The sequence below is a fragment of the Coccomyxa subellipsoidea genome, assembly GCF_000258705.1.
Source record: "Coccomyxa subellipsoidea C-169, whole genome shotgun sequence".
Classification (NCBI taxonomy): domain Eukaryota; kingdom Viridiplantae; phylum Chlorophyta; class Trebouxiophyceae; family Coccomyxaceae; genus Coccomyxa; species Coccomyxa subellipsoidea.
In genome coordinates, this window is record NW_005178020.1 from 44690 (window position 1) to 66329 (window position 21640).

Below are 21640 nucleotides of genomic sequence, written 5' to 3' on the forward strand. Positions count from 1 at the left end.
CTGAAACCCACATGCTGTCTTGTTTGGAGGAGACGCGCACCAGCAGGAGCAGGTCTGGCTCCACAAAGAGGGCCTGCGCCAAAGCTGTGCGCACGCGCCAGCCGCCTGCATTGCACGCAAAGGAACCTCTTTACCACCTTGCCGAATACATATTGCCTGCTGGAAGTGCCTTGCATTTCCCGGCACTCAAGTGCTTCCCAGACCTGATCTACTCCTTTTCAAATGCCCTGCGGTGAGGCCACCAGATGACACAGAGATACAGGGCAGTTTCACCCCGAAAACTAAAGTCCCTTCATGGGGTGCATGTTGCGTTTCTATCACCCACCGGACAGCTGCGAGACGGGGCCGTCCGTTTGCCGGGAGGCAAACCCCAGCCCGCGCAAAATGCGCCGTGCCTTGCCCTCGGCCGCGTCGGCGTCGGCAATGCTCAGGCTCTCGAGCAGCCCCTCCAGAAGCTCCTGTGCAGCTGCCGGCGCAGCTTTGAGCTCGCGCGCGCTCGGTTTCCGCTCGGCCGCCGCCTCCGCCTTGGCGCACCTGCGCGCACATGTCCACGTGCTCCTCATCACAGCACTAGTGTCGTGCAAGTTACTTTTCACTCTCGCTGGCAAAGCTGCCTTGGCTCTTGCAAGGGAACGCCCCAGGACCCTGTTCTGAAAATTCACAAGGTGGAAACGTGGTGCTGATATACTTAAACTGCAGAGGCCCTCCATACCAGCTGTGGCATATATTATATGCCTTCCCCCTCCAAATCTAGCATCTGTGCCTTCTAAACCAGATCAACATCAACACGTGTCGATGTTAGCGTCTCTACACGTCTTTGATTGTCTGTATCATTCCTGGGTGACAACAAGGCGCTGATGTTGGCTGTTTGCCACACCTCGCCTCCAGATCCAGCAGCTGTTGCCGTGCCTCGTTTCCTCGCGCGCCGCTGCGCAGGTCATTGATCAGCCGCGCTTCCTCAACCCCTGCGCGCCCCATTTACATCCTTCCTCACCCTTTCAGCTCAGGGTTAGGGGATTTGGATATTAGGGTTCTGGCTCGGTTAGGGGCCTCTTCAGGTATCAATCTGGGATGCGTTGCTTCAAATTAGGTCAAAAGGCGATCATTGGTCACTAATGACATATCAGAAAAAGCCGGTGAAGAGTAATGGATGACCTGCGCGCGCTTCGGAGATCTTCACAGCCTTAACCACCGCCACCGCCTGCCCCGGGTCCTCCGCTTGCAGCGCCTCCTGCGCAGCAGAGCAGCACACATCTCAAAACCAGAAGAAGAACCCCACAGAGGTGACATTTACCGAGTGCAGATACATGTGCCCCGCTCAACTAGCTGTTGCAGTGTGTTGTATGCTGTATTGTTGCCCCTAAAGCATAGGGCCAGTTCAATAAAGGGAAGGAGGAGAGAGGAAAGGTGTGATAATACGTGAAGCAACCGTGTGGGGGGACTGCACCTGCAGCTGCTGCGCCTGTCTGCGCCAGAGCACAACTTCCTTGTCAGCGCTCATTACCACTTCCAGCACACTGGAACACTCCTCGGAAACCTCCAGTTGGTCCACGTAAAGCGCCCTTATGGTCCTGGGGAAGCCCACCACCAGCCCCCTCCCGATCGCCTTCAGCAGGGTGGACCTGCGACCACAACGTTATCACCATCTCAGAAGGCATGGCCTGCAGAACACGAACTTATATGTGCCCAGGATGACGCTAATTGTCTTGCCTGGAGTGTTATTGAGCTCATGGATGCTGCACAAGGTGTGAGCGCTGCGTTCTTGGGCGGAGAGGCTCGCACTTGCCCACGCCATTCGCCCCAACAAGGCCATAGTGCACCCCTGAGAACAGGCGCAGGTTGGCGTCTGTGAGCAGCTCCTCGTCGCCGACCGTGAGACTCAGGGTCTTCAAGTCAACATCCTCCGCAACAGTCTTCAAAGTCTCCTTGTGGAACCTGGACTGCTGGGTCGTTGCAACAATTGCCTACGCAGTGGAAGTCACCACTTCGACCGCAAGATAGAGCCTTAAGTGACCAGATGGAAGCAGATTTGTCTTACATCATCATGAAAGTGTCATTTAAGTGATATCCAAGCGTCCAAGAAATTTTTGAAGGGCTCGCACCATCTGGTTTGACACGAGATCCCTCTCCGTGGGTGTTAGATACACTTGCGCTTTTTATTCAGTGAGCTCAAGGGGGACGTCACGGCCTCAGAAGCTGACCCAGATCTCGTCTTACACTCTGATTATAATATGAGCCAATGAAGGGTGCTGAAATCCGTTTACAGTACTACACTTCAAGAGTGTCTTATATCGGGACCTTGGTGACGATCCCAGGCAGAATGATCCTAGTTTTTACCCTTCCCCCCTTCCTCCCACCTATAGTGCACTTCCCCCCTTCCTCCCACCTGAAGTGCAACCAATGCAACTTCCAGGTGCGAAGCTGCCGGTAGCTAGAGACCTGACGAACTAGCCACTCGGTTCGACGGCGACTCCAAGGCCTGCTCGGCTCTACTCGGCTTTCGATTTCCAAGATCTGGGCTCAGGGGGCGATCTCTTCTAGTGACCTCGACTTCTCAAAAAGTTTTTCTCTTGTCGTTGAAGTCATCGATTGCCCCGGCACAGCTGACGGGTATTCGCCGCGCCCAACAGGGTGCTTCCGTCTTGTAGCTAGAAGTACCCGTGTAAGTCTGACAGAATACGGCAATGCATGTGGTGTCAGATGCGATGGAAAAGGTAAATATTTTCTATTTAGTGGATGCAAGTCAACAAGGCCGCGCTGATCGAGAAGGAGCCGACAGGACTTGGTCAGACAGCCCTTCTTACATAATCTGTGAAAGCTCACTGAGCCCTTCTATTGCTAGAAAGCCCCAGAATGCATCGCGATGAGGGCTGCAGACTCTGAATCTAGCAAATCGGAACCATTCAAGGGAAGTGGGGCCCTGAACATCCCAGCGAAGACCTCTACAGATCACCTCCCTGCCGATCTGCCAGCTCCATCCCTGGAAACGAAGCCCGATGGCTGGCCCTCAGGTGAAACTCAACCACCGTTTGAGCTTGCTTTTCCAGTTTGTCCAACCATCGGACCTACCCTGCATGCGCCTGCCACTATTTGAAAAGCCTTCCACTCTTGGAATGAGAAACTAGCTCAAGAGTCCTTGCACCTATTGGGTGCTTTTAAGTGCTTCCAATATCCCTGACTTCTGACCTGATGACTTGCCAGGAAGTGAGCCCCTGCAGCAGCACTGCTCTTCACAGCCACAGCCGGGCTCCTCACCGCCAAATATGCCTTCCTGGCCAGAGCATGAGCCGCAGCAGGTAGCTTCCCAGCGCGCCGCAGCAGCCGATGACTCTTTCCAGTCTCTAATGCCGGTCTCGGAGGGCATTACCTCTCCACCGATTGGTCACAGCGCCGTCATGGAAGAGGACCGAAGCGGCCGAGTGCGGCGGCTGAACGCGGATGTGAACGACGCGCTGCTGCACGGCAAGGGTCAGGGGTTCGAAGGAGGAGATACAGCGTACAGGGAAGGGGTTTGGGATGTCGAGAAGGGTGGCGAATGCGATGGCGCCAGCTCAGCCGCCAGCGAGGACGAGGAAGTGGACTTCATGGGCGGCTTCAGCGTGAACAGTAATTTTGACCCCAACGTAGATGTGTACGCCCCTTTCCCTGGACCATTCCTTGCTCTATACACCCTACTCTCCAAGGGCCAGTCCTTGTTGATACACACGTACCCCTAAAAGGTGTTGATAGCATGGCGAGATTGTAAGCTCGGGGGATGTCCAAACACAGTGCACATCTGGCAAACCAAATGGAACCCACCCAAGCTGTGCCTTCCAGTATGTATTTCACAGCAAATCACAGCTTCATTCTTCAGCAGTGGAGGCTCGTTTGCAGTGCTGTGCAAGGGCAGAGAGAACTGTTTGCAGCATTGCTGAGAGGCAATGGGTTTTCTTGTTGCAGGGTGCTGCGATTTGAATTCGAATCCGCGAGGCAGCTGCGAGTGACGGCAGCGTTTGTGCTGCTGTCTCTGCTGGTGGGAATCACAGCCTTCATCATCCTTCTCATCATCAGCCGATCCATTGTGGTGCGCTCAACCCCACTGTACATCCACATAGAGTTCTTGCATGTTGAGGGATGCGCACTGCTCGAGACAAAAATGTCCACGAATTGCCTGCCATGTATGCAATTACCTGATTGTCCTCAGAGGTGGTGTCCTGATGAGCAATCTAGCTTATGGGCCCTTCAATGCATGGCCAGGTCACAAGCCCTGTCTAGACCAATGCAGACCGTGCTTTACTTCCCAGTATTTATCCCCTATGGGGTAATAGAGGTCTTCCGCGGTGCAGCACTGAGAGCATTGTGGTAGTATGAATTCTATTGCATCTGTGTGGTAGAGCTCTAGCCCCTTGCAACAAAGCATTTTCAATACATGCATCATTTTCATTTGTGTGTATTTCTGTGCAGGATGATTCCTTCCTCTTCCGCAGCACCGCGCTGGAGTACATGAACCTCATTGCAGCGGCTATTATCATCGGTCTGACAGTCACAGTTGTCACCCACTTCACCTACCGCCGTATTGTCTGCCACACAAGGAACATGCGCTGGTGAGCAATTCAAAACCTTTGACCTTGACCTTTGATACTTCTTCCTTTTTTTCAAGTTGGGTGTTTGGAACTGTAGAATGTGGGCCTCTTGGAATTGGCCACTGCATGCTGTAGGCGCCCATCAACTCCAATTTGTACTCGCCTCTCTGAGTACTGTTTAATATTTCTCCATGCGTCTGGAGACACGCAATGGTCTCACCAGTGCGAAGAACATGGCAGAGAGCATGGCATATATTTGATGGTCGGCTCTGTAGTATGAAGTCCACTTTAGTTGTTATGGTGCCTTCAATTTGCAGGTCACCACGGCGGCTGACCATGTGCCGCATCTACTGGATCCAGGGCATTGCGATGGTGAGTCATTATGGCCTCACTCCAATTATGTAATCTCCTTTCCCTTGCTGCTCTTGGACAAGAAGTTCCAATGCAAAGTCCTTCGCTGCAAGCAGTCAAGGATTGCTTACATGCATGCCCCTAGTGCACGTCAAGGGGCGGTAAAATATCACTAGCTACCCTCCCTAAGAAAGCAGCACTGCAGAATGTATTCGGTCCTCCCTGCCTTGCTTTTCCCAAATTTGTATGTGTTTGCACACTCAAACTCATATTTGTTCTGTGTCGCGCAGCTGATTCAGGAGGTGACATGGCTGGCGCCGAACGCATGGACACTGTCCCACGACTGCGCCTGGTTTGGCAAATTTGTAGCAATCTGTGGCATCATCCGCTGGAGCACTCTGAACCTGGTGGGTTATTTCCCCTTTCTCCATCGCCGCTAGGGGTCGCTAAATTACTAGTCGTCTGCAGTCCCTCAACCCTAAATCCTAAGAATAGAATCGAAAGGTTCTTCTTGAAAAAATGCCTGAACTCTTTGGGTCTGCTCTGCGGCGGCAGCCAATGCGGCACCCACGTGGCCACTGGGGCTCTTACATATCTTGTCTGTCTTCATGCATGTTTGGGTTGGCTGGTAATGTTCGAAGCTTGAGCTGTGCCCAATCCGTCCTGTCCAGCAGTGCAGACTCGTAAATCTGCACTCTGCACTCTGCTTAGTGTTGGCGGTCAAAGCAGCCTTGCATGAGCCATAAATACTGCAATTCGCAGTACCTGCGTCGACACACCAGTAATGGGATTTTGCGTGTGCATGCCGGGGTTTCTTGAATATGAGTGCATTGTAGTCATGCAGGACTTCTCTGGATGTGCGGATTTTAAGAAGTTAAGGAGTGAGTGCTGAAGTGAGGTGTGTGCTGCAGATGATGATCATATTTGTCATCACGGGCCACAACACAAACCCCTGGGCCGACAAGAAAGGTGCACTTATTATTACCCTATACCCAAAACCTAAAACCTAAAACCTAAAACCCAAAACCCAAAACCAAGAACCCAAAACAAAACCCAGAAAAATCAAAAAAAGGGTGCACTTAATATTATGCTCCCATTATGAGCACTTATTCAGCAGTTTTGAGACCTGCCCTTGCATGCCCCCTCCATACATTTTGGGCCTGACTCAAACTCAGACAATCAGTCTTTTGCAGATGCAGCCTATGCTCACTCTAGAATATTTCATTGGACAGCTCGGGGTGAGGTGGATAGTGTCAATGCTCTCAGCAAGATTATATATATGTCATGCAGGGAAGTTGCTTGGAGGCAGAGCGGATGCCATTGTATTAGATGCTCCTCAGTGGCGCACACACAGCCCCAAACTCATCCTCTGGTGAGCAGCCCTTTAGAACTCAGTAGAGAACTTGAACGTAACCAATCTAGCACTTGAACCTTGAGCACAGCTGTACCGGCCGTTGCATGTGTGTGGTGATGCATGCAAAGGACGGTCTGATAGCAAGGCCTGGTTTGCTGGCGTTGGCCTTAAAAGACAAGATTGCCAAGGAAGCATCTCGTGCCAAACAATCTTGCTTGAGTGATCCTGTGTGGTTGCAGGGCTATTTTTGAGATCCCCTACGTTCTGGAGCTGACAGACATCTTCTCTCCATTCTGTGAGTCCCTCCACAAAGTGTTTTTTGCTATCCACATCGCTACAGTCTTGCCATTCAATAGACAATTTTACTACACGGAAAAATGTGGCGCAATCGCAGAGGACTTAGACACCACTGCCTTTCTGATGGGATTCTCGTGGAATCTACTTTTTTGTGGGTATTTAGGGCTTCTTGCTCCCTTGAAATCCTGAACCTTACAATTTGTGATCTTATGCATGAAGAAGCAAGTCTTGTCATGCAGATGCTGAGAAGCGGTACATCACTCTTTCGAACGAGGGCGACTGCCGCTCGTGGCGCTACAGCTGCAGTCCCCCCAAGTAAGCTCCTGACTTCCTTATTGCGGCACATGATCAATAACAGATTGTCCAAATCCGAAAAACGAGTTATTTGGACCCTACCAAACGGTGGTCAACCTTTTAGAAGCCGTCATTGTCACCTGGTTCCCTGCATGCCTGGGTGAATGTGGAATTTGGATTCTGTAGGGCTTGACTAAGTGTCTGTAACTTGAGCAGATTATATTTCTCTATGCTTTGACTAAGTGTCTGTGACATGTGCGAGTAAAGTTTTTTCAGGGGTTGATCAAAAATTTGGGTATGTGCAGCTTTACAAAGATCGCCACGTTCTCCGGGGGCGTGATGATGACGGTGTACCTATTACTGTACGTCTACTACCTTCACCGGGGGTTTGTGCTACTTCGCTCGCGCCCCTACAACTCATTCCGGGTCGGCAACGTGCTCGTCAGGCTACAGGTGCTGCACTCTCTCAGCTTCCTCTGATATTCTTATACCGCTCATTAGTAACATCTTTAGCAGTCCAATAAGGTGAGGTGATACACAATTGGTGAGCTCCCCCCACCAGATCGCCCGGCATGCACTGAAATACGAATATATTTTTGAATTTTTATTCCAATAGCTAGGCAATAAACACCTTCCATTTTTCCTGCCAAGGTGCGTCCTGCAGACAAGCTGCAGTTGAAAGATGCCACAATCCTTCCACTTGTTGGACTCGCCAGATCCAAGCAATTTTCTCTGTCAGGCTCAATCATATTTACCAAAGCAAGCATCGAAATGGATGGAATTCTGCATGCTTGTCAGGCTGCAGGTGCTGTGTTTTCCACGCTGCTTGAGAAACTTTCTCTTATTTGCAGAGGGGAGTTTTTCCTATGTGCATGCCATTGCAGCACCATGCACCACCGTGTGAACATACTGTGTGCTGTGATCTTGGCAATAACCTGGTCAGGCTGAAAGTGCTGTGTTTTTACACTACCTGACAAGCTCACACTTTCTTGGAGAGGACTTATATACTAGCTTGCATGTCATGCTGGCATGCCATGCTGTGTTCAGATCTGTGAGATGAACCGAGAGATTCTTGACTTGAAGGAACCTGAGGGGTTCTCTTCAGATGTGTTTGGGCATGATAATCATACATGCATCGATTGGCGCCTTTGCTTGAAGTGAGGCACCCAGAGCACAGCGCAACCTGTGTCCACATTTTGTGGGGTTGTCTCTTTTTAGGACATTACTAAAAGCGTTAGACAAAGGCCGGTGTCGGTTTGTTGTGTGGCAGGCGTCTCGGACCATCACTGCGTTTGCAGTGGCGATTCTGACGTGCGTATTCCTGTGGTTCATCAACCCGACCTCGTGCGCATCCTTCTTCTTCTCCTGGCAGGGCCTCTTCCCCATGCAGGTGACTGCCCCACTTCCTTTACCCCATAAGATCCCCAGCGCAAGGGTATGAAGATGAGAAAACCGCACCTGTAATTATATTGTTATTATCATTATTATTATTACACGCTTTCCTGCCAAGAGGCAAGGTGCGTCCTGCAGACAAGCTGCAATCGAAGGCTGCCACAATCCTACCCCTTGTTGGACTTGCCAGATCCAAGCAAGACCCAATGAAGCGTGGGCACGGTGCTCAGTATTTGTACCGCCCCCCGCCAGCCGGGGCCAAGATACCTGTAATTATCACTACCCTATTCCCAATCGGGCCCCCACAATGCAGGTGCATGCATGGGTGCACAGTGTAACTGTGAACGTTGTCCTCAAACCTGAAATGGTGTGAACAAACTAACAAAACACTCTTGAGTCGGGAGACCTTTCCGGTCCGATTAATTACCAGAGGCTGCCAGGTTGCATCGTCGCCCTGATGCTGAAATCCTTTACTCTTCATCCAAATATCTCGAATCACTTTCGCGGAAGGATATCTTTTGGGCTCCTATAATGCAGTTGACATAAGAGAACTTGTTCTCTGTGCAGGTGGTGGTGGCAGCGCTGGTGATAGCGGACTGCGTTTCTTTCATGCCTGGCAACCCACACAACGGCGATGACCCCATTCTGCAGGTCTAGCTCCTACCCCCAAGACTTGCACTTCGATGTTTTATCTTCGGCAAATCATAATTGGACAGGGAGACATGGGCACTGGGTACATATCCACCAAGCACAGGAAATTCTTGCTGTGCATGAACTCTATTAAGTCCATGTATGACCCATGGATCTTTTCCTGCAGTGATGAAGAGCTTGCTGCTTTGAGCTGACTGGCAGATCACTTCTTTACATTCACAGACAGAGGATTGCAACTTCATATATCTCTATTCTGCCCATCTTAATGACTGCAATCCTAGAATCTGTTGCCTCCGCGCAGGTCTGGCTGCAGCAGTTCGCTTGGACGGAGGCCCAAAAAACCGAGCGGCTGGCCGAGCGGCTGACGCGGCTGACGGGGCCGGCCGCGGCTGAAGCATTGGCCGCGGAGCCGATGTTCTGCTTTGAGACGGCGCTAAAGGCGCTCTACTGGAGCACTCTCGTGTACCGCTACGACGAGACCGCGCCGGATCTCACCAGGGACAAGCCTGCGCTGGTGAGGCCGTTCACGTGCTCTTTTCATATTAGGATGTTGAGTGTTTCTCTTGCCAGCTTCATGAACCATGCCTATCTCAGCGGTGGACGTTCAAGGATTCAGACAGATATTTCTGTATTTTATTTTTATTCGTGCCCGGCTTGATGAGGGAGAACCCCGGTGATGGCTTTTGTGGCTTTTGTTGATACTCTTCTTGTGAGGAACCAAGGCCATGTGGGGTGCCATATATCTGGGGTTTCAGGACCGGGCGCCTTTGCAGGAACAAATTTGCAGTCACTTGCAGTCAGGGCACCTGTTGCTTGATTTGATGAGAGATCGCTTCACTAAGCAGCAACCAGGTGGGTGACATAAGGGCTGTATGCACTATCTTCAGCCCACAGATTCCTTGCTTTGAAGCATGCATAGTTGCACAATTCGGTCAGAACACTTTTTGGGGACCGTATATACGGCCGAATATACGGTCATACGGTATTAAAATATACCCCGAATAGGGTCACAAAAAATGGCCTATTTTGGCCCAAAACACCATATACGACCGAATATTCACCGTATGTCGAATGGCCGAATCCGTACGGTGCAATTATGCTCTGAAGTTATACATGTGATGCAGGGTGATGGGCCGAGCCAGCCCCGGTTCACTCCGCAGGCGGGCATGGGGATGTTTGGGCTGCAGCAGGTGCAGCTCTTCTGGGAACGCTCCCTTGACACCAAGGTGCCGCTTTTCCCCTTCCTCTCTTTTGACAACTTCTGTTGTGTCCACCCACTACAGAAGTGCTTGCATATAAGTGCCAAGCAGTGCCAATGTGGTGATCTTCCTTGCAGCCTCCTTATCCACCTCCTTGTTGCGCCAAGTGGCATATCAAGCAATGAGGTTCTCTGCCGAGAGTTTTCTGATGGAACCATTCTCTCTTCCGAACTCCCCGTGCAAGTTCTCCCTGCAGAGAGCTATGCTAAGCCCATCATTTCTTGTTCTGTGCTTCTTGCCCGCCTGCCAGACCTGGAAAGATGACACTGAGCAAGGCACGCCTTGAAGGAATATATAAGATGATGGATTTGAATTTGAATTCAGTAGTTCAAATATTTGAACGCCCTCGCAGGTGCTGATTGGCTGGTCGGAGCGCACGATCGTGATCTCATTCCGGGGGACTGCTTCGCTGCGCAACGCCATCGCAGACCTGCAGGCGAGTCATCTTTTGTAACCGCTGACTCATTCCAGACATCCAGCATAAAAGTGACTTAGCGGCAGCTTTGTCTGAGCTGGCGCCTTGAGTTCTGCCTGCCCGTGGCAACTGCTGCCCCGCATGCATTCTGCACAACCCAAGCCCACCCCCACCAAATGTGCTTTTGCTGAATTGGCACTTCTTCTTGATTAATCAATTGGACAGATCTCAATTCCTAGGCTCCTGTCAAGAGGTAGGCTTTCTTTATACAGCTCCCTCCATTCCTGGCTGTCATTGCCATCTCACATATGTTTCGAGCACCACATGAAGAAAACCTAGTGGAACTCTGTCAGTGTAGGCGCCTTGGCGTAAAGAGTCCAGAGTATCGAACCACTTTTATTTGAATTTCAGTTCGAATGTGATTGCAGGCATGGCGGGTGGCGCATCCGCCCAGGAGGGGTCGTTGGTGGCTGGCGTCTCTGCCCATGGTGCACTCGGGGTTCCACTACTCATGGACAGCCAACGGCCTCAACAGGCGCGCAATCCTGCATTTTTTTGACATTGTGCATGCATGCATGCATGCATGCATGCATGCAGAGCCATGGGCATTGCCGATGGGCATTTGCCAATGTCAGGGCAGCAATGTACACAAGAGGTTTCTATGGGGTTCCCTTTCCTTCCCAAAGACTTCACGAGCGGGAACAAATGTGATCCCAATCAGGTCCCGTATCACTCACCAACCGGCAACAGGCTCTGTAAGAGTGGCTAGACGGGTGCATGCACTGTGGTGATTGCCAATGTCATGCCAAAGATTGTCACATGATAATGATGTCCCAATTCAAGGTTGAGTCCCAAGAATTGCTGTGTTCACTTCAGGCGGGTGATCGCGCATGTGCATGAGATCATCGCGGCGAGCGGTCTCAAGGCGGCGAACATCCGGGTGTTATTGACTGGACACTCGCTCGGCGGCGCACTTGCCGGTCTGGCCGCTCATGACCTTGTCACCCAGTGCGGCCTCACCAATTGCCAGGTCAGTACAAGCACTTCGTTCATAATCAGATGAATCATAACGAGTATACATTCCACCAAAGTACACCTCATTGGGTGTCTTCTGGGCTCATGAGGTTGGATGCAAGCTTGCATGCACGGTTCCTTTGCCAGATGTATAGAGCCCCCCTGAGAAATCCGGCTCCAGGGTGAAAAAATGAATTTCTTTTCAGAACAATGGGAAAAGAGGACTTTCATTTGGCTCACGCAAGATAGTGACACTAGTGCCGACCAATCAGACCTCTGCACTTATCTGAAGGTAATTTCTGGGCTGACAGGTGTACACATTTGGTGCCCCCCGGCCCGGCAACCGCGCATTCAAACAGGAGTACGATCAGCTCGTGCCGGATACCTGGCACATCATCAACGATGCGGTCAGTCCCCTTGCTCCGCTCCATCACACCTTGTCCTCTCTAAAACATTCTGCCCTTAATGCTGCAAAAATGATCCAGTAAGCTTGTGCTGGCTCATTTGACGTGCGGTGCTTCGCATGCTTCAGACACATCATATTTTGAAGTTCACTGGATTGCATGTGTTGTGCTCCAGAGCTCAAAAATATCCGCCATTTTCCACACAGACCATCTTCTTCACCAAAAGTTCTATGGTCCGCCAGAAAGTGAAGCATTCTTAATGATGTGAGTGAAAATTTGGCCACAGGACGCGGTGCCGCGGGTGGGAAAGTTCCTTGTGCTGTTTGCGCGGCCGGGGCAGCGCGTGATTGTGGACTACCGAGGTGACGTCGTCGTTCGGCCGTCGCCGCACGAGATCCACATCCGTAACGGTGCGACGCGTTCCCTCCGCGCATGCCTGTATTGGCAACAGGTTTTTGTTTTTGAAATCAAAATTAGGGTTTGGGTTAATGTCGAACCATAAAGTTCACCTGAGCAAACCTGTAGGCAACTGCAATAGCTTTGGGCTCATGAACAGGCAATAATATTCAACAAAACGCGCAATCCAGGCCGCAATGCCCGCAAAGCATGAGGCCCATGCCCCCTTCAAATCTTATGCATCATCAAACTCAGGCCTGTGCTGTTGCATTCATAAAATCTGGATTATAACAATCTCAGATTAAATCCCAGTGACCAGATTGTTTGAATGCGAGTGTGTATGGTGTTTTGCAGGCAGCAACCCGGGGCACCATTTTCTGGCGTCATACCGCCGCGCTCTCATGGGAATCTGCCAGGCGCAGTTCACCGGCAAGGCCCTTAAGGTCTGATATTCTCCCCACAATTTCCCCCATGCTTTTTCACCAGACATAATTTGTCAGGAAATACCCTCCTCTGCTGCCTATACCGTATGTGTCCTGTTTTGGACACCTGCGGTACCCACAAAAGGCACGGGCATAAGCATTCAAAGTGCCCAGATTGACTGCGCATCAGATACGGCTGCAATTCCTCAATGCATGCCCCTATCCCTTCAATTTGGATTGAAGCTAACTGCTGATGCCACCAGAACAGAGTTGCCAGACAAATTGCATGTTCTGTTCTTGCCTGATGTTGTAGGCAGGCCGCTTAAAAGCTTGCTAAGTCTGTTGATTCATGGTGCCCTGAAGGAACTTGAAGGGGAATATTGCAATTGCAGGGGGGTCACGACGCGGTGCTGCATCTGGCGCATCAGCCGGAGCTGCGCGTGTTCCTGGCCGCATGTGGCCTGCCGCCAGAAACTCTGCAGCGGCTGTCGGCCGCCGCCGCGCTGCGCCGCTCCGAGACCGCACGAGCCCGGTGCGCCAATTTCCTTTTTTTCCCTTTTTCTATTTTTGTATTTCTTTTGGTTCTACAGAACCTGATTGATGTTGATTTGACTGCCACCAGACTCTGTGTCAGATTGTTGCCACATCGGGCAGATGTGGCCGTTGTGGCTATTCCCATAATCTCGGAAAAGAGGAAATCTTCTGACATGGGCCCCAACATTTACCTACGTCTTGCCCATGACTGCCTTGGGGAGAAGGATATCCCTGAGGCACCTTTGTGGCATGTGATGTGTTTGCCAGCTCTCTGAGTAGCCTCTGCCCATAGAGCTGCCACATATTAAGGGTTGATTTCTAGAGTTTAAAGTTGACGATTGTGTTTGACATGCGCGGCAGACTGCTGCGGAGGATGGACTCTTCTGCGCCGGTACCGCAGCGGCTGCAAGGCGAGGCCTCGTATCACGGCTACGGCGCGAAACTGTCGGTCATGTTCGACCGCGTCGGGTCTCGGCACATGCCGCCGCTGAGCTGGCGGCGCCAGTCAGCATCAGTCAGCGGCGCCCTAACCTCCCTCGGCCAGGTCAGCAACTCACAAGAGCCTGCCAGTCCACATAGGGTGTCTTGGTTCCTCCCCTGGTTGAATTCCCACCTTCGCGCTCTGGACTTTCAGTTTACCATTATTCGTTTGCTCCCTGCAGGGGGATATGTTCCTATGTATCTGACTTAGATATAGATCCCCCTGCATCATATTTTGATACTTTAATTGCCATGCGCCAAGCTGCGATTCACGCAACTTCTTCTGTAACTGAGCTTCCGGAAAGTTTGTTCAGCAACCTCCTGTTCCTTTCAATTACTGCGCAGCGTGTGGCACTGGCTTGAGAATATTTGCTGTTTATCCTCAATAATTCTTTCTCTCATCATCTTTTACTGCCTCATCGACTGCTTGCTTGGTTTCTGCAGGGGCCCAGGATCTCAGAAGAAGAGGCGGAGATGGCTGCGAGCATGCACGAGTCAGACACCGGCGCCACAGAGGCAGTCCAGGCATCGGCAGGAACGCCGTTGGAGTCAGTGCTTTCCATACCACCGCCGGCCACCGGCGAACCCCCGGAGACCCCCCGCCAAGGGGAGATGTTTGTGCGGGGGGCTGTGGAGCTCGGGAGCCCCTCGGCTGCAACATCCGCGCAAGGAGAACTGCGCAACGAACTGCTCGACAAGGGGCTTGCTCCATTCCAGGCACGCAACCCCTGCAATAGTTTACTGCTTTGAATGTTTCTATTTGCTCTTTTAGCTTGCCCTCAAGTGCAACACTGCCTTCTGAGCTCTTTATTCCTGATTGTAAGGATCTGATGGATCACATCCCTTATTGTGACGGCTTCCCACCACACTTGCATGCACATGGTACATCTTTCTGCATTCTTGCTTGTGCTGCATTGCAAGATCAAGAAGGCACCTTGTGAAGGGTTGCCATGGCTGCACAGGGAACGCCGTCGCGTTCGTCCCCGAGCATGCGCTCGCTGGCAAGCAGCCCCATGCACTGGCTGGGGCGGCGTCGGTCTATGGCGGCATCCCCGGGCCGGGCGCCGGCGCTCGGCGTGCGCCGCTCGATCGACCCACAGCCAAGCGCGCAGCCGCCGCACGTCCCGCTACGGCGCGCCGTCACGGAAGCCCCCCAGCAGCTGTCACTGGCCGTGGCGGAAGCCGGCCGATGGGAGCCGCCGCCGCTGCCGGACTGGCGCAGCGCCTGGCAGGAACTAGTTCCAGAAAAGAGCGACGCCGATGCGGAGATTGTGTACCGAGCAGAGTACCGGCCGACGGCGGCGGAAATGCCGGCGTCGCCGTTCGTGAGTCCAAGGGAGCAGGAGCCCGAGAGGAAGCCGGCCGCCTCTGCGGCAGCGGCCGCTGGCGGCCGGCGGCCGCCGCGGCCGTCGTCTACAACCGCGTCCCCCACGCCGTCGGCCCCGGCCACGCCGCGCCGCGCCGCCGCGCCGATGACGGTCCCCAGCTCGTCACCGCCCAGCGATGCGCGCAGATGGCCGGCCGGCGCGCCAGTTTCGGCATCGCCGCCGCGGCCGGCGATGCTGCCGCGGCACAGCACGGGCGCCGTACGCCTGGCCGCCGCCGCTCATCTCGAGGAGCTGCCGCGGCGGCACAGCGCTGCGTACGTTTCGTCTCCCGCTGCGTTGCCTCCACTGGCCGTGCGCACCTCGGTGATCCTCGGCGACGCGCCGCCGCCGTCGTCAGTGCCCAGCACTCCCGCAGCTTCCCGGCGGCCACCCCTCCTGCGCCAGGTCAGCCACTTATTCTATCCCACCCCTTCTCTGGGCATGACACCCTTTTCATCAGCCTGTTGCAATTTCTGGCATGCATGTCCGCGCAGTGAATCCGACGGCTTCATTGGAGTCCTCATGCAGAAGGCAGTGAGTTTCTGGAAACCAAGTTGTTCGAAAGCTAACAAGCGTGTTGGTTGTGCAGAGGACGGTGGGTTCGTGGCTGATGGGGGCGGTGTCGGATCTGTCAGCGGGTGAGTCAGCTGCTGAGTCATCACAGCCCAGCCTGCTGCAGCGTGCGACGCAGTCATTGGGCGGCCGCGCCAGCTGGCGCCAGCAAGAAATCCAGGCTGTCCTCCAGGTGAGTCATTGCCACCAACCATGACATCAGTGCAAATTTGCTTGCCTCGGTCCGGAAGTCAGTTCAGTCTTGTACCTTGTAACAATTGGCAACAGCAGAGGAAATGCTGATGGTTGCTCCTCCTGGATACGACCAGCCAGCAATGCAAAAAGCTTTGCAGTTACAGCCTTCTCTGATCAACTGGGCAAGAAAGTCAACAATTGGGCCTTTTGCAGCCGCACACAGAAGGTGACAAGTGAGGGCTTTCCTTGCCAATATGCTCTTGGGACCTCTGCGCAAGCTTCAGACCCTAACTACACCACTGCTTGTTACGCAGAAGCTTCAGAACGAGCCTGATATGGTGGAGGGCAGCTTGGGCAGCGCAAGCCGCGGCCCGGGCGGCCCGGCCGAGCGAAGGGAACGCGCGACGATTTCTGCGCGGATAGAGAACGCCGTTGTACCGGAGCTCGGAGCGCTGGCCGCGCGCTGCAGCCGCCTTGTCGGCCAAGCCTCGCTGGCATTCAGTGAGTCACCGCTCAGTCATGCGTGCATCTCTGAATCTTTTTGCTTAGATGGCCTCAGCCAAGCCTCACTGGCATGCAGTGAGTCACTGCTCAGTCAGGGCAAATGCTGGGTAGAATGCAAGTCAACTCTGCAGGCCGCTACAGGGAATGCAAATTCTTCATTTCCATCATTTCTTTCTCTCGGCAGTAAATTTGATTAGAAATGTGCTTCTCGGATCGCATGTGCCATCCATATGTCTAAGTCATGATCCCCAAGCAAAAGCATCAAGAAAGGTTTCTGGCTGGTAAGGATGATGAAAGTCGGCAATGCCCGCAAATTTGAGGTGGCTCCAGAGGCTAGGTTGTGGGCATGCAATTGCTGGGTGATACTAAGGAAGGGGTTTGTTTGTTTGCGCAGAGATCCGCACAGATCCGGACGAGGAGATGACAGACATGCAGCAAGCCCTGCAGGAGCTGGAAGATGCCAAACTAGACCAGGACGCCCCCTGGAGCATTTCTCAGAAAGACTCCATGGCGCAGCCTTGACACTGTACTTGATTTCTGCTGTTGGACAGGATCCAGAACTTGAAGCTCGTCTGCCAAAATTTTGTTGTGAGAAGATACATGTCAGTTTCAGTCACCCATGTTGCACTCTGTAGGGGACATTCCACCCCCCGCAAAGACCCTCGCTATTGCCAGCTACTGCAGTCAAGTCAGATTCCGTTCAGCAGAATATGGGTATCTAATTTGAGGTGGAGAAGAATGAGAGGCAACGACAGGGAAATGGCTTGAACGGCAATGGCAGCCTCCGTGCATGAGAGCCAGACCGGAATTTACATTTGAGTAATGAGTTTGCTCAGCAATTGGCAGTCACTGAGTGTTTGCAGGGATGATGCTGTGCTGCGTATCGTTCGGAGCCAGCGATGACAGCCTGCAGAAAAATTGCAAGCAGACTGCTTCTGAATTATTCTTGAGATCGTGTTCAGGTGGGTTGCACTTACCGACATTGAAGTGTGGTGAATTGATGATTACAACGTCAACTTGCCTTGAGGCAAGGCACTGAGTTCTGTCATAGCAGGAATGTTGTTTTGTCAGCCTGAGCTTCGAAGCTTTGAAGAACACTGATCATAGAAATATAGATTTAAAGGGCGGCACATGAATGCTGTGCATTTTTTAGCAGTAGCATTGCCAATTGGGCAATGTTTCTGAACACGTTTTTGAACTGCAATATTTTGCCAGTAGAAGAATAAGGGCAATCTGAGTTTTGACAGCTTCACATTCACAATCTGGTTAGCCAAAGTAGTCGCTGGTAGTGGCTGCTATGAGCGTGCTGTTAGGTGCTTTGATCCAGGTGTGCAAAGTTCTTCAATGTAATCCTTGAGAATACTGGACGCCATCAATGATGCGCCCCGGCTGGTGGGGGGCGATATAAAGACTGAGAAGTATGCCCAAAGTTGATTGGGTCTTGCTTGGATCTGGCGAGAGACCCATCGAGGGGTAGGACTATCATTATCATATTATCATTACACGCTCTTCCTGCCAAGAGGCAAGGTGCGTCCTGCAGACAGGTAGGATTAGCCTAAATTAGGGCAGCCTTTAACTGCAGCTTGTCTGCAGGATGCACCTTGCTCTTAGCTGGAAGAGCGTGTGATAATAATAATAGTAATCATTGATGATTCTGACGATATCAACGCTCCCTATGTGCTTGGTATGTTCTGCCTAAGCCGCCGAGGGCACTGAGTGAGCAACATGCTAGGCCGCCAATCTGATCAAATCATGAAATCCAGCCTTACAGTCGGTGTTTGAAACTTTTCATAGCATGCGTGGAAATCCATCCCTGGCTGGGCACCTCTGGAGCCAAACAGATATCTTCGACCAGACACTTGAACGTTGCTCCAGTCCAAACATAAGCAGGAAAGGAAGTTAAAACGAATACTTGCGCGCAATAATATCCTGGTAAGGACTCTGTGTGTGTTCCCGGCGTTTGAACCTGTTTTCTGGTTGGTTCCGGCACTGCAAAAGCAAGCCTGTCTGACTTTTAGGACGGCAACACGTTCACAGCCCAGCCCTTTGTTCCTGTTACGTGACGAAGCTTTGGTTGCATAATTGCATCTTGAGACCTAGAGCTGCCAAAGCGCTGCAGATCGTCTGATCTGAAAACTTAGACGGTGGAGATCTGGGGTTCCGACGGTCATTCTTATTCCAAACCCACAAATCCGAGTACCTACAGCATGTCTATCTTTGCCCAATTGATGCTAACACTCAAATATTAAAGTGCTCAACAAATGCAAACATGCATTAGCAGGCCTTAGCAATCGCGCCTTAGTCAATGAGCTAACTTGCCACACGTCCGTTCGGCAGGACACCGGGGACGCCACCACGTGGAATCGCAATGTTCAGCTGTCGCTCAATCGCGTAGTTTCCGGAGACCTGTTTGCCTGGTGCGCTGTTCATGGTGTGAAAGCCAGCAGCTCGCGTTGGCCCTCGCCTTGGTGTGCAATCGAAAATCTCCAAAAGAAAGGGTCAGGGGCCTCGGGCGATCAACAGAGCGGTGCTGGTGGCCCGAATGGGAGATCGGCAGCCGGCGTCACGCCTGCTGCTGGCGTGTCTGCTGTTCTCGACGTTGTTATTGAACTGGTGTGACTCCCACACGGTCTGAATGTCTAGGAGTTGGCTGCCTCGCAGCTGTGTGAGGAAGACGAGAAGCTACTGGCGTTTTTTGCTGTGGTGGAGGGCAGCTTGACATCAGCGGGGCACATTTGCCATGCATAAATGTATTTTGTGGGTCTTGAAATCCTTCATCGACGTTTCCGCGATCGCAAGGCCTTCTATTCGTCTTGCTTCGGATGTATCGGAGGGTTTGGCAAGGGACGCTGCCAGCCTGTCTTTGGCGGGCTCTTGTGTGCTGCTCGCGTCCGCTCTGTGACGAATCATGGTGTCTCGTGATTGTGCGCAGCGATCGCGACATCAGTAGCGGTGTGCATTTGCACATGTCTTGTTAGTGAACAAAAATAGGCAAGAAGCACCCATCTGAACTTGTGCCCTGTTGCTGCCCACAGGAAGGTCAGAGCCAACACATTGACAAGCAGCAATGAGAGGCAATCGATAGCAAGCGAGCGACATGGCCTTTTACGTGAGTGCACCATTCATACTCACCATGTGTGATATCTGCATGAGCTCATCACCTCCAGGCCTGCTTGAAGTATTATTTTGCTCGACTGGTGGGCGTTTGTCTTACATGGTATCTTGCAGCATTTTGCCGCTCGTGCAGTGGGCATTGGTGCATCCGCCTTGTACTGAACATTGGATCTCTTCCTGCGCAGGAAGATTAGCGTCCTTTGTACCGGCTGATGGGGAGGGTGAGAGCAGGCATGCGCTTAGAGCAGGTAGATATGACGTTCAGCCTTTATAATACATGATCTAGCAGGAGCTCCAGCTAATGCCTTTGGGGTGTTGTACCAGCAAACTAATTCTCTGCCCTGCACTGGGCTAACACTCCTAAGCAGCACGTACGCTGCAAGGCCCAACGGCTCGTTGCAAGACAGCAATAATATTCTGGGCCCATGCTAAGCCTGGCAGCAGAGAATCTCCTGGTGTCAGCTCATGTCATGCGCTCAAAGCTCGTACTCACCATCGTGGCCCCTCATGTATTTGCCAGATTGCGTATGTTATCACCACTTCAGGTCTCAATCATAGTGCCATCACTGCTGTGCAGATGTGGTCGGGGCACTGGAGGGAGGGCAGAGGAGGCGGCTGAAAGGGCAGACGTGCATAGGCACGAACTCGTTGCGGATCGGCTGCGCGTTCCAGTGGGGCTTACCGCAGTGCTGCGATTCGAATCCGAATTCGGGCTCCAGCTACAACTGCCAGCCGCCGCTGCTCGGCAACTGCCCCTCGGGCACTTTTGCCGCCTGCTGCACGCCCTGACAGCCAGCTCTGCGCATGACTGAACAACTTTTGATGCTCCCCGCCGAGGCCTCTTCAATCCCCGAAGGGAGGGACTCGCCATAGCTGCCGTGAGCGCTGAACTGACCTCGGATGGCAGTCCCGGAGAAGCCCAGCTGCAGCTGCAAACTCATTGCTGAACGAAGCTTTGTTGCGCCGCCGGCGAGGCATTCCCCTTTTGTGTTATGGAGGAAGGGGGGATGTGATTGGGGTCTTGAGGAAGCAGAGCGAGCCACTCAGTGGCTGCCATTGGGAGTGAGAAATCACGACAGGATGATTTCTGACCTGCCGGGATGCATGCTTTTCTTTACAGCAATCAACGAAGAAGGACGTCTGCTTTCTGACATGATGTGCAAGGAACCTACCTGTGAGGAGAGGCGTTCAGCAGCTTGTCAAGCCTCTGTCTATCGCACGAATGCTGTATTCGGCAGCGGGGCATCTGAGGGGAAGGGCTGAGTGGGAGGTGACTAGCAGCGCGGATCTTAGGCCTGCAGAAGTAAATAGAGTAGGGCAATATGTGCTGCCATGTGCGGCAATAAACATCTTCCCCTTGTCAACTTGTCCTGTTCATAGGTGCAGACAGGAAAATTATTGTCCTAAGCGCTAGCATTTACTCTGGACAATTTGTGAGGTTTTGTTGCTTTTTGCACCTCGTATGAAGTGCGCTTATTTTGGGCTGGCAATTGTTTTGGCAGGGTTCAACCAGGATTATATGGAATCCGCCTGGGGTGCTGCCCTGCTTGCAGCAGTACCCTTTGCAGCGCTTGTTTTCTTTTGAGCTCGCAGCTGGCCGGTAGGGGAATGCCATTGAGAAAACTTGTTATGTTGCGGCTTGCATGTATAGGACCTTATGACTCACTTTGTTCCTGCAGATTGGCATTTTTGCTGTGGCCAACATGCATGCAAGGCGTCTCTTGTATAGAGAAAATTTGATGGGATAATGAACGCTTCAGGCACATCTTGTGTGGGCTGTAAATGGAGCAGATAAGGACAGATCTCTCACTTCTGGATAAGAATTTCGGTAGCCTAGAGCACACTCTGAATTGTGACATCACAACTAACCGCGTGGGATTGTCCTGTCATACCAGGAAATTGTGTTGAAGAACCTGTTCTTTTCAGCATGTTTGCATCCCAATACATTATGTACATAGGTCTCTGATCCTTACTTGAGGCGCGCCCAAGCGCCAGAGCCTCTATGCGATGGGACTTACTATCAGCTTGCTAGTCTGACAAATTTCTCTTCCACTTCTGATCGCGATCGAAGGCGAGGAAAGGA

The 21640-nt window shown here is 52.3% G+C and overlaps 3 protein-coding genes across 3 annotated transcripts; 2 read left to right on the forward strand and 1 right to left on the reverse strand.

Moving 5' to 3' along the window:
• Positions 1–1187: 1187 nt before the first annotated feature.
• COCSUDRAFT_34491 (hypothetical protein) lies at positions 1188–2391 on the reverse strand. The gene is made up of 4 exons (XM_005642928.1): positions 2103–2391; positions 1711–1964; positions 1448–1622; positions 1188–1231 (listed from the first exon to the last, which is right to left on the reverse strand). The coding sequence occupies exons 1-2, from the start codon at positions 2103–2105 to the stop codon at positions 1728–1730; spliced, it is 240 nt and encodes a 79-aa protein (XP_005642985.1). The 5' UTR covers positions 2106–2391; the 3' UTR covers positions 1188–1231; positions 1448–1622; positions 1711–1727.
• An 872-nt stretch (positions 2392–3263) lies between these two features.
• COCSUDRAFT_68209 (hypothetical protein) lies at positions 3264–16965 on the forward strand (the record flags this gene model as incomplete). Its single annotated transcript, XM_005642929.1, has 27 exons — positions 3264–3631; positions 3940–4063; positions 4444–4557; positions 4880–4900; positions 5204–5320; positions 5825–5882; positions 6204–6285; positions 6507–6562; positions 6804–6879; positions 7164–7311; positions 8129–8248; positions 8818–8901; positions 9203–9415; positions 10026–10127; positions 10513–10596; positions 11004–11110; positions 11452–11605; positions 11901–11996; positions 12280–12403; positions 12744–12832; positions 13204–13343; positions 13706–13889; positions 14270–14542; positions 14788–15597; positions 15782–15937; positions 16254–16440; positions 16838–16965. 27 exons carry the CDS (start codon positions 3264–3266, stop codon positions 16963–16965), a joined length of 4215 nt encoding a protein of 1404 aa, XP_005642986.1.
• A 1852-nt stretch (positions 16966–18817) lies between these two features.
• On the forward strand, positions 18818–21389 carry COCSUDRAFT_54895 (hypothetical protein). The gene is made up of 4 exons (XM_005642930.1): positions 18818–19056; positions 19479–19552; positions 19743–19805; positions 20135–21389. The coding sequence occupies exons 1-4, from the start codon at positions 18986–18988 to the stop codon at positions 20344–20346; spliced, it is 420 nt and encodes a 139-aa protein (XP_005642987.1). The 5' UTR covers positions 18818–18985; the 3' UTR covers positions 20347–21389.
• The last annotated feature ends 251 nt before the right edge of the window (positions 21390–21640 follow it).